The sequence below is a fragment of the Giraffa tippelskirchi genome, chromosome 1 (assembly GCF_054371585.1).
Source record: "Giraffa tippelskirchi isolate mGirTip1 chromosome 1, T2T-mGirTip1v1.2.pri, whole genome shotgun sequence".
NCBI lineage: Eukaryota > Metazoa > Chordata > Mammalia > Artiodactyla > Giraffidae > Giraffa > Giraffa tippelskirchi.
The window spans coordinates 148530201-148543368 of NC_137275.1; the positions used below are offsets into that span (position 1 = coordinate 148530201).

The 13168-nt window shown below is 34.8% G+C and overlaps 1 protein-coding gene across 20 annotated transcripts in view; it reads right to left on the reverse strand.

The window, feature by feature from the left end:
- Positions 1–13168, reverse strand: part of CCDC171 (coiled-coil domain containing 171) — a 351005-nt gene that overhangs the window by 290604 nt on the left and 47233 nt on the right. For 17 of the 20 annotated variants that reach the window (XR_014056567.1, XR_014056570.1, XR_014056569.1 and 14 more), the window contains 2 exons: positions 10382–10572; positions 7737–7868 (listed from right to left, as the gene is read on the reverse strand). Coding sequence is in view for 13 of the 20 variants with exons in the window: in XM_081499610.1 (XP_081355736.1) it covers positions 7737–7868; positions 10382–10572 (323 nt within the window). In the remaining 7 variants the exon portion in view is untranslated. Of the gene's footprint in view, positions 1–7736; positions 7869–10381; positions 10573–13168 lie in introns of those variants that run through there. The other 3 variants (XR_014056568.1, XM_081499659.1, XM_081499716.1) reach the window with 2 other exon arrangements.

Here is a 13168-nt window from a genome sequence, read left to right on the forward strand (position 1 = left end):
CCCAGGTGGTGTAGTAGTCAAGAATCTGCCTGCCAATTCAGGAGATACAAGAAACATGGGTTCAATCCCTGGGTCTGGAAGACCCCCTGGAGTAGGAAATGGCAACCCACTCCAGTATTCTTGCCTGGGAAATTCCATGGACAGAGGAGCCTAGCAGGCTACAGTCCACAGGTCGTAAAGAACAGGACAGGACTCAGCACGCATGTAGGAGGAGGAGGAGAATCAATTATGTTTCAATAAAACTGGAAAGAAAAAAAAGAACTATAGCTATGAAACCCAACACCCTGGCTGCTTTTCATACTAAAAACATTCCGTAAAACCAGAACTCAAATATGAAATGAAAAGTGAAACTATAAGGTCTCAAAAAGTCATAAGTAGAAAGAGGATATCACCAGTTAAGTTGACTGGATCAAACCTATCCAATCATCTCTGCTTGCTCCTGAAACCCCACTTAAATGAAGACAGTAAAAATGAGTGACAGAAGAGATGACAGCCAACAAGAGATGTCAAAAGCAAATTTGGAAGATGGAAAATAAATGCACAAGTAATTAAGTGATAGGTTTCAGCTTTCTCAACTTTGCTAAATACTCAAAAAAGGCAGGGCTTAATAGCAAGTTGAATTCATATCCGTAAAAAAAAATCAGAAATTGGAAGTAGCAATTACCCCTGAAGCCAAGCCATGGAGTGGCAGTGAACACAGAACACTGTTGGAAGCCTCTATAAGCAGCAGTTAGCTCTGTTCTCAGATCTCCTCTGCCAACTCCCTCCCAGACAAAGAGCACTCTCCATTCTGGAAAAAGAGAGAGTTTATTTGCAAACCAATAAGGCTGATCCAAAAAGGTTCTGAGGTCATGAAAACCAGACCCAACTGAAGGACAGGATAAGACACTTTATTAAAAATTAGAGGAGACTGGGAAACTGTGGGGGGTGAGACCTCACAGCTCTGTTTCTCTCTTCAGCTCCCAGAACATTGACTCCTACACTTAAGGTACTATAAGGACAAGAAGAGACTAGAAGGCTTCTTTGTGGGGAAATAACCAGGCCAAGGGGAAAAAGCTACAGATTCTGGCCTTTTAAAGGTTCTCCAATTAAATGGAAGGGCTCCACACACACAAGAGCTTTCTCCCAACTTTTTAGTGCTTCTTTCTTAAAATGAACTCTCAAACAAGGATCACCAGACATTTGAGGAAAGCTTTTCATGTGAAATTCAGACAAATGGGATCAAACACTCAGAGAAAACAAAGACAATCTAGGGAGGAAGCGGGAGGGGAACCACCTTCAGAACAAGTATGACTTTCATTCCCAGAGAGTTAAAACACGATATTACAAACATGAAACAAGAAGAGTCTACTATATAAAAGTATAGTCAAAGAACAAGAAACAACTCTTGGAAATTAAAAAATTTAAAAGCAGAAAGAGAATTCAATAGAAAAGTTGCAATATAAAACTGAAGAAATCTCTTCAAAAACAGAAAAAAAAAGAGTGGAAAGCAGAAGCAATTAAGGATGTTAATTTATGGCAAGCTGACCTATAAATCCAATTCAATTCCAATAAAATTACAACAAGGTTTCTTGGTGGAATATAAATAACATGTCAATTCTCAAACTCACATGGAAGATTAAAAGGCTAAGAATAACCTCCCCCCCTACTCTCTCAGAAAATATATTAAGAATATGGAGAAGGGAGTTTGCTCTATCTGATATCAAGATTTACTCTAAAGCTATGGCAAATAAAACAATTTAGTATTGATTTAGAAACAGATCAACATGTAAGTGAAACAGAACAAAGCACCAGGAACCAAACTGTAGATTTTATAAAAGAACTTGATATATGACAGAGATGACATTTTAAATCAATAAGTGGTAACAGCATAGACAGGTGAATAACTAGTACAGAGACATTTGGTTATCCATTTGGAAAAACATAAAATTAAACCTTCCTTCATGCTCTATACAGAAAAATATTTTTTCTTTATGACTCTAAGTTATACAAGACATAAAAAAGTACTATCAATAAAAGAAAATACTGATACATTCAACTACATTAAAATTTAAAACTGCCCACAATGTAAATTGTTTCCATGTCTCCACGAAGAGGAAAAAGATGTTTGCCATGGGATTTAAGTAACCAAGTTATCAAATGTATTTGAAACTCCTATAAATCAATAAGAATATACAAACAAAAAGGATAAAGGGGAAAAAATAAAATTGCGGCTCACAAAAGAAGAAACATGAATGACCAATAAACATAACATGAGCAATGTCAGGAAAACAGAAATTTAAGCAAGAGAAATTTCACACATTCTAATGCAAAAGAAATCAGATCTGAAAAATAACCAATGGTTCAAGAGACTTCAAGGGAAGAGAAAGTCTTCTCTCAAATTGATACAACCACTTGGGAGAATAACTTAGCATATATTTTATCTAATAATTGCATAAACACTAAATACATCCCAAATAAAAATATTTGATGTTTATGGAAGCATTGCCTGAAATAATTGAAACTTAGAAAGAAATTAAATCTCAATCAATCCAGTAATGGATAAATTATGATTATGCATATGATAAAACACTATAGATCAGTTAAATTGAATGAACCAGAGATAGTTTATTAACTGGGCTAAACCTCAAAAACAGAAGAGGGGAGAAAAGTTGGACAAAGACTCATACTGTGTGATACTGCATGCATCCTTTTTAAATACACAAAATACTATAAAAAAACAAAACAAAACATATATCATCAATGTTTACAGACAGAAAGTTAAACATCAACTTCAGAAGGATGGTTATCTTGTGGGGGTGGGGTGTTAGTGAATGATTCAGTCTTCAGTGATATAAAATTTGTCTGTTATGAATTCTTAGGCAAATATGACAAACACTAAATGATCTAGATGGTAAATGTTGGCAATATTAATGGTATTGGTTGGCTATATTGAGTATTAATTAATTATACATTAATCCCTATTAATTTTTATATGTTCAGATACTTGTTATAGGTGTATGGTTTAATCAATATAATCCATGTCTAGGGTGTGTTATAATATACAAGAAAATTACAAAAGAACTATAAAATACCTCATGCAGTTATACATCCAAATTAACTTGCCTCCTCCCAAATAAATTTTTTAATTTTTTTGTCACAGAATTTATTTTCTAATCAAACCAAAGCTACCTGGATCCCTATAGTGAGTGAGTGTGCGTCTGTGTGTGTAATAAATTAAATCACACTAGTTCAGTTCAGTTGCTCAGTTATGTTCAACTCTTTTCCAGCCCATGGACTGCAATACCCCAGGCTTCCCTGTCCATCACCAACTTCCACAGCTTGCTCAAACTCATGTCCATCGAGTCGGTGATTCCAACTTAATTAAATCACAGTAAGGGTAGAACTGTGGTGCTGGAGAAGACTCTTGAGAGTCCCTTGGACTGCAAGGAAATCGAACTAGTCAATCCTAAAGGAAATCAGTCCTAAATATTCATTGGAAGGACTGATTCTGTAGCTGAAACTCCAATATTTTGGCCACCTGATGTGAACAACTGACTCATTGGAAAAGACCCTGATGCTGGGAAAGACTGAAGGCAGGAGGAGAAAGGGACGACAGAGGATGAGATGGCTGGATGGCATCACCGATGCGATGGACATGATTTTGAGTAGGCTCTGGGAGTTGGTGATGGACAGGGAAGCCTGGCATGCTGCAGTCCATGGGGTTGCAAAGAGTCGGACAGGACTGAGCAACTGAACTGACTGACTGAAGGGTAGGGGAAATTGAGTGAGGTTTTTTTTTTCCACTAGAGGGAGGTGTTGAACTTAAAATATTTTAAAATGGAGTTTGTTTTTGAACTGACAGTTAACATCAAAGTAAACCACACTGTGCTGTTAGAAAATAAACTTCCTTTCTTTCCACATCTTCCAGAAACATAGCCCCAAAAGTATAACTCTTTATATGTACTTATATAAACAATATTTCTTGAACTCCAAAATAAGGTTTCAAGTCTGAAGGATTAAAATAGTTAGAAACATATCATAGTTAAAGTACTCCTCCTTCCTAATCTATGAAGTAAAACAACATAGATATAGTCATATAGTCACAACCTTAGTCCAGTACATGGTTATCTCTCTAAATCCCCAAAGTCAGCACAGTTCGACAATCAAAAATAGTGTTCACTGGTAACTTTATGTAATACCTATCACAGTTACAAAACTTGAAGATTCAGCAATTATACTTCTAGGCATTTACACAGCTGAATCATTTGTATGATAGCCTGAAGACACAGACAGGATGTTGGTGAATCATTTTAAAGTAAAGCAAAAAAATTTGAAGGAAATAAAATGTAGATCAATAAGGGATTTGTTAAATATATTAGGAACTCCCACATAACAGAAAAGCTCACAAGCACTAAAAGAATAATGCAAGAATTAAAAGATGGATACTGAATATTACTGAGGCATATTTATGTAATTAATATTCAGTATCCATCTTTTAATTCTTGCATTATTCTTGTAGTGCTTGCGAGCTTTTCTGTTATGTGGGAGTAGATGAGGGGTAGGACTGGAGTGGGCAGAGTAACAGGGCAGACCTCTACTTTCTGTTTTTAAAGTTCCCTATATTAGGGGCATTTTTACAATAAGAACAATATATTTTAATTCTATAAATTAAGATATTTCCTGTTTGGAAATAACAGGCAGTACCAGTGCCAGACTCACTTTCTACATCATTTGCTTACACAGGGCACCAGTGGACAGTTTCCCAGGAAACTACAAAGAAAAGCTCCTTGCTACCCTAGATCATTTAAGACAAAATTCTGAATTACTTCCTTTCCATGCAACAAACTCCAAGTTGTCCCTGGATCACAGCTGTGCTTACCCAATCGATCACTGACATGCTGTATACTCCATCCCTAACAGCTGTCTTAGCACACATCCCACTGACGGATGCCGAATCTGATCCCACACCTAGTCTGACATTTTCCGTTACCACCACCCCCAACTTTTCCTCTTCCTCCTTCAGTCTGTGGTATTATTTTCAACGAACATTTCCCAAGCTCCTCTGCCATCACAAGCTCTCACCTCACTTGATCACTAGATATATAAATCAAATCTAGTCAGTGAATGAGGAAAGGGTCACTTTATTCCCTGGCTTAGTTACAGAATTTTGGAAATAAAATAAATATGAAAACATACATTCATCTTCTAAATGCTTTCAATCCTACTGATGAGCTATACATTGAAATGAACTATAAAAATGACAAAGGAAAGAACATGGCAATTTACCACTGCATGTCCCACACTGCCTACAGTAGGAAAGCTCATGGCTAACAAGCATCCTCAAAGTTTCCACTGCTATTGCAGAAACAAACAAATAAATAATTTAAATAAATAGAAGCAAAACATAAAATATTTTCCCAAGATCAACATATATACGTCATTCTAAAATTACTATGGCTTTGCTTTGTTTTGAAATTTCAAAGAATCCCAAGAGAAGCATGGAATTTTTATGTTTATCAAAAGAGGACATGCATTTTAAAAAAATGAAAAACACTTTTTTAAAATGAGATAACTCCACCAAGAATCCCCATTAATATACCAGAGAAGTACACTTCTATTTATCACTTCAATTACTGGGAAAAAAAGAAGACATGGCATAAAATGAAGATTTTCCTTTTATACAAGCCTGAATTCTAAAGCCCAGATGAAATATTATACCAGCTTTGTCTGTTTAAGATGGGGCTTGCTTCACTGAGGTTTTTTTAAACTTATTTTTAAAACTGAATTCCCTTAGAGAGTTACACAAAAGAACACTATGTGATACTAACACCTAATTATAGGATGGAAACCTAAACCCATCAACAGCCAATACAGACAGGAGAGAGGAGAGAATTTTCATCTATCCCTCAAGTTGTTTTAAAAAGAAAAAAGACTTTTTTAAAATATAAAAGGTTTCTAAGCTTGCTTTATAAAAGGAAAAGCAGTTTTCTTTTGTTAAAATAAAAAGAACAAGGAATTAAGAGACAGAGTTCTGAACATTTCAGTTATGGAATACAATAAAATCTCTCACAGAAGGTGGTAGTAACTAAAGAATATATTCCTATTCTTCCCACGCATAATAATTAAAGATTGACAAAGAATTCCAAATTCCCTTAATACTTCATAATATAAAGTCTGATTTAACCACATACATTTCATGTGAGGTTTAGAGGATTGATCAGGAAACTATTAAAATCGTATCATTTACACATTTAAATATAGGTCTCTGCAATATATTTTATAAATTTGGGGCTTCTGACTGGTAGTAGTGGAAATTTCTGAGTATTCAAAAATAAAGAGGTTATTTTCATTTACTTATGTGTACTTGTTGGTTTTAGGTAACCGTGAAGACAATTATCAGTAACAGCTCAAATGCCCTCTGCTCTATGATAAATTTCCCCAAACTCCCAGGCAATTCATTTCTCTTTTATGATCCCATAGCATTTTCTTTAAAATTGTGTTATATTACAATATTTTCTCCTCTCTTTACATGCCTCTCCATGTTGAAAGATCTTTTAGGACAGAAATCATATCTTAATCAATTTTATATCCTCAGGACCCACAGCAGGAACTCAGCAAGTACTTAGGGAATGAATAAAGGAACAAGTGACTGAATGAATGAGAGGACTAACAAACTATAAAATTACAAGCGACTCTAAAAATACCAAGAGGTCTAAAGAGCAACTATCTTTACAGATTTCACAGAGGGAGTGACTGGGAAGAAAAGCATTGCCCAAGGAAGAAAGGTTTGGGAAATATTGTTGGTATTCTGAACACAAATTCTGCAACAAATTCAGTACTTCTACTGTTTACTGCCAGATTTCACTCTTAAAGAAATAGGTGCCTCCTATTCTCTGCAGGTTTGGGGCCACCTTCGTCTTACAAAACTGTTCTTAACACAAAAAGCAACTGTAAAATTTATTTTAGGTGAACATTTTTCATTCTGTAAAGAACACATACCTTTGACATCTATATATTTCAATGTCATTTTGTGTAGAAAAACTGTCTTATCACAAATTAACAGAAGAAATTATGGAAATTTATTTGAAATTTTAAATTAGTTTATTAGTGAATGAAGAGTTTTAATTTCTCCTAACTCTCCTTCAAAATAATTTATAGAGTGTCCTAAAGAAATGCAATATACACAGAAGTAAGAATCTGGAGACTTATAATCTTTTCCCACACTAATTGCTCAGTCTATGATATGACTAAATCACAAATTGCAGTCTGCTCATCTATAATGGGAATTATTAGGTGAAATCAGTGATTTTCAAATTGCACTGTGTGTTGGCAGGGAAAAGGTTAAAAGAACATGATTAAGAATTTGCAATTCTTAAAAAGAGTTCAAAAGAGAGTATTACTATACTATATGATTTGTAAGCATCTTTTAATATCCAAAATTTAATTATTCTATTTCTTTATGTCATTAAAGACTGCTAATAGTCTCCCATTTTAAACTGGAAAACTAAATGCCAAGTGTATATGTGTCCCTTAAAAATCAAATAATTTATGCAACGGAAGTCACCTGACTCTAATTCTAATAGTATCTTTTGGAACCAGTTGCTCATATTGTCATGTAACTACAAATGAAACATGGCCTTCTACGAATTCTTTTCTCCTTGAGTAGGCGAGTCAATTATCTCACTAATGTAAATTTTAATATCATAAGCATTAAAAAGACATATTGAAAGATCTGAATTATTATTTTTAAATACCTGTACTATAAATTGTAACTCTCTTCTCTCTGCTTCCCATTGTTCTGCTTGTAATCTAAGCTCCTCCAATGCTGTCTCTCTGATATGAGACTCCACCTCATTCTTCTCCTCCTGATGTTTTTCCAATGTTTCCTTTACACGAATAAAATCTTGCTTTATTATGAGATCAATAAACATTATCTTTCTTCCTTCATCCCCAATTTAAATATACAAAGGGCTTTCCTTACCCACAGACTGTTAAAACTCACTATAATTTATGTTAAAAGAATTAATAGAATGATTATATTTTGACAATCAGAATAATATCTGAATAAGAAGCTATGGTTACCCATTTAATTCAAGCAACATTTCATATATGTAATCCATATAATGATAGATACAGGTAGATATAGAGACACAGGTAGATATAGATACAGTATTGATAGATACAGGTAGATATAAATACAGATATTGAATATAGATATTTAAACCAATTTTTCCAAAAAACTTAACTGCAGGGGACTGAACAAAATGCATCCTGATAAAAAGACAAAAACAAAGTAGATTATTGGGCATATATGTAACCTATATGTAACTCTGTATGTAAAGTAGATAATATGGAAAGCTCTAATTACCTACAGACAAACTAATTGGATTATCCCTGATAACTCATATATAAACCTGACAAAGAACAGGGCATTTACAAAAGGGGAGAAGAAGTTTTGTGCAACAAATCAATATTAAGAAAACTCTAGAATGTTAAAAATTTGAAAAATGAAATAAAACATTTTTAGGTCTGACCTATTAACCAATTTCTTGTTCTACAGATAAGCAGTATTTGCAAGATGCTTTTCTTCGGGGATTTTCTTAGTTGCACTACATTTACAGGATCTCATTTGGTTCAAAACCTTCGTATAAAATGCAGGTTTCCTGAGAAGCCCAATTTTCTAAACTGTAGGGTTTAAAACTCAATCTGCATTAACACAAGGAGAAAGATTCTGCGGTTTATATGAGAGAGAGGGAAAGCCTCCCCTGTCCTTAAAAACTGTAGCATGGGGACTTCCCTGGTGGTCCAGAGGTTAAGACTCCAAGTTCCCAATGCAGGGGGCCCGGGTTCAATTCCTGGTCAGGGAACTAGATCCCACATACCGCCAGAACTGAGACTCGGTGCAGCCAAATAAATAAATGTTAAAAAATATTAAAAAAAAAAAAAAAAACTGTAGCATGGATCTGCAAAGCAAAGACTGCCCTCCTCTCAACACTACTGGAAAGCCAACAGGGAGAGCCTTGAGGCTTTTTACCCTTAGGACAAAACGGTGACTCCTTTTTATTTCTAAAGGTCTCCATGCAGATTAGTTCCAAGCCAACAGTGTAAAATCAAAGTTCTCCTAGCAAACAGATGATCAAGATCCATAAAGAGATTTGAGATGCAGGCTGACTGACTATAAGGAATGCTGCCACCATTACTCTTCTTTCCCCATAATTCTAAGACATTTTATGTGGGGCAGTTTATATAGAGCAGCCCAGGGACTCATAGTTTCAGTTGTCACTAAACTCCCCTCATTCAAATACTAATGGAGCCCTTGTATATGTCTGGCACTGTTCCAGGGTCTAAGAATGTTACAGTAAATAGAAGAGACAACTGTGACTGTTAGCAAGCAGGAAATCAAAAGTAGACATGCTAACAATGTAAGGGAACCATTGTGCTAAAACTTTTACATGTGGCAAATGCATTTGTAAAATTATTTTTAGTGAAGATTTATTTCCAGTATTCTGAAAAGTCATTTATACCCTTGGTAAATGGAAAGCATTTTTACCACATATTTTTTTAAATGTAAATTGGTACTTGAAAAAAAATGGCAAACACAGTTCAAAATCTATCTTTTACGTGGGTGGCAACCTCAACTTTAAACCACACTTCTACTTTAGAAACTAAAAAAGAACAAAAAAATGGGAGGATAAATAGTTCACAATAATTTCAATAAGAGGTCATCGTATATTTCACCTACCATGCCATATAGAATGTACTCTACATATATAATGAAGTTTACATCAGATATATAAAAATTTTTCTATATTTATTGTATATTCAGGTCAAAATCTACGGCCCACATTTCAAAAATTCCAACTTTTCATGCTGCTAGACCAAAAGGGCATGGGTTATTTCTTACAATATTCCCATATAAGTGGGATTTTTTTTTTTATTTTGATCAGAGAACTGTTTTTCGCATAAGAAACAGTATATATATTCACATATTGCTAAACTGTATTACAAAACATACTGAAAATATGACCCTAAAAAAAAAAGAAGAAAGGGAGAGAGGAAAGGAGTTGGGAGGAGTGAGGAGGAAATCAGATTTGCTTGCTTTCTGGCATTTTCCTTTCCAAAGATAACTTCAAATAATGTATAATACATATAAGTTGTGTCCGACTCTTGCAACCCCATGGGCTGTAGCCTGCCAGGCTCCTCTGTCAATGGGATTCTCCAAGCAAGAATACTGGAATAGGTTGCCGTTTCCTTCTCCAGGGGATCTTCCTGACCCAGGAATCAAACCCGGGTCTCCTGCATTGCAGACAGATTCTTTACTGACTGAGTTACAAGGGAAGCCCATAATACATATCAATGAATATTAAATACAGAAAAATTTCTTCATGAAATATTTTACCTGTAGAGTTTTCTCTAGTCTGCTTTTTTCTTTCGTAAGTAAATCATATTCCTGATGGCAATTTTGAATTATATTGTCTCTTTCTTCCAAATCATGTTCAAATCTTCTGCACTCGTCTTTCCATTTCTGCTGGGAAATCTGGAATGATTTCTCGATCTCATTTGCCTTTCCCTGAAGTTCTACATTCTGAGCTATTAAAAATATAAAAGAATAACAGATATATTTACAACCACAAATTAAAACATAGAAGCTCAAAAACCTAGGCACTAGAGCTGATTTCATTTACAATGTCATCTTAAAACAAAACATTTAACCACTTCACACCAGTCAACATTGAAAAGTTCCTGTCCCAGAACCTATCTATTTTATAATTTCTCAATCTCTTCTTCCCCTCCAGACAGAGGTGATTTTGCCATGAATTGGTTATGACATATTCCTAGAACACATCCAAGTTTAGGTGCACCAGCTGCAACTCAAATGCTTTTTCTCCTATTCAAGAAAATAAATGTTTTAAAAAAAAAAAAAGACAGTTAAAATAAAACTGGATACTCTTTTTTAAAAGACTTGATAGGTTACAAATTTTGATTTTTGACTTGGCAAACAATACTTGTGGCACATCTCATACTTAAGACCATCACAAAATTGAGGTTGTGAACCTTAAAACTAGAACTCTTTGCTCCCCTAAAGTTAGGCTCAACTAACCTCCCGTCCTAGTATTAACTCAACAATAACTATCACTTCCCAACTCACTATGGCTCCTGTTCTGTCTCAGCATCTAGAAAAGAAGTAATGAAAGGCTTCCAGGTCTGTCTTCACCACCTACCATCTGATTAAACCTCTCTGACTCTCTAACATTCAGTGGGAATAAAGTGCCTCCTAGTTAAGTTGCTGTAAAGATAACACGGGAGTACTGGTGATGGACAGGGAAACCTGGTGTGCTGCAGTCCATGGGGTTGCAAAGAGTCCAACACAACTGAACTGAACTATACTTGTTAAACGAAGCAAAAAAAAAAAAAAAAAACCCACTATTTGTAGTATTATTTCTAATTATATTTGTGTTTTAAATGGATCATGTATTCAAAGGGTTCAAAATACAGAAGTTATTTAAAAGATACAAAAAGTCTCCCTCCCATTCAGTTACAAGATAATATTGTATCATTTAGCATCCTGTATTGCAAGTAACTTTAAGGCCATTTTGATTCCTGTTCCTTTGCAAATGGCTTATTTTTCTTTCCTTTCCTTTTCTTTTCTCTCTGAAAGCTTTAGGATCTTTACTTTGTCTCTATTTTCTGGAATTTCATAATGCTATGCCTTCACATGGGTCTATTTTCTTCCACTGTGGTAAATATTTAGTGGGCCCTTTCAATCTGGCAACTCATATCTTTCAGTTCTGAGGTGTTTTCTTTTTGAGTAATTTCACTGATCATTTATCCCTTTCTGCTTTCTCTCTTATCTCTTTCAAGATCACCCACTATTCAGATTGGTCCTCAAAGTTTCTTGTCTTTTCTCTTTTATCTTTCTACCTTTGTCTCTAATTTGGGGAAATTTTTCCCATCTTCATCTTCCAGTGCTTTTGTTGCCATTTTTCATTTCTGACTTCATATTTTTAATTTCTAAGAGGCTTTTATTTTCTTTACATCCCCTAGTTCTTATACCATAGATGGAACATATTCTTTTTCAGCTATGAGGATATTAATAATGCTTATTTGTTAAATCTTCTCCTTGTAGAGTTCTTGATTCTTACCGATTAATTCTTTTCACTTCATTTTGAGGATTTCCCCAAGTATCTGCTAATTCTTGGTTATCTGCTCCCAATTAAGCATAACTATAAGGGTGGCACATCTTTTATACACTCACATAACTACTACCCAGATTCTGAGCTTGAGGACAGAAGTTGATAACTGTGGTCTGATAAATGTGGGAAGGAAATTCCCTACATCACTATCATTAGGTTTTTCTCTTAGCTTGGTCAGATGACCCATGGAAGTCTTCCAAGTTCCCACACGGAGAGTGTAGTAATCTCAGGCTCACTTTTGGGAAAGTCAATAGGAAAAGGAATCTAGAAGCAACAGATCCTCAGTATTCAGTAGTAGTATGTTATCTTCCTGGTTTTGCCAGTCTGGAAACCCTGTATTTTATCATCTCCAGATATTAAGCCCCCGATTTACACTAGGAAGTAGGAGCAATCCCAGAACAGCAGGCTCTTGGGAAGGGCATCTAAGAATATATGTGCTTCTAGAGCAAACAGCTTTTAACTAACCTCGTTTATTTTACTGTGGCTATTCCAATTCCTAATTCCAAAGGAATTCCAAGCTTCAAGTTCATAAGCCTTTGACCATCTAACAAGTTGTCTGCCAGCTTTTCCTATTTCTTGGCTTAGACTTCTGACATTTTAAGTCTGCTAAGTCAGTTATCCCTCATCCATTTGTTTTCCAACTTCCAATATTTTCTCTCTTGTCTTGTCTCCCCTCTCAATCATTATGAGATTATCTCTTTTAATATCCCATAAATCCATTAGGCTTTTTTCTACTCCACCCTCAATATTTTATCCCAAAAATTTTCAAAAATAAAGTTTAGAGTAATAGAGTATTGTACAATGAACACCTATAAACTTCAGACTAGATTCTATGATGGTTAACATTTTGCCATATGTATATTCTTTACACATTCATCCATATATCTATCCATGTATGTATTCATTTTCTCCATCCATCAGACCATCGAAGTTCTTATACATTTCAAAACGAGGTGCAAATAAAAGTATATTTCACTCCTGAATAACTGAGC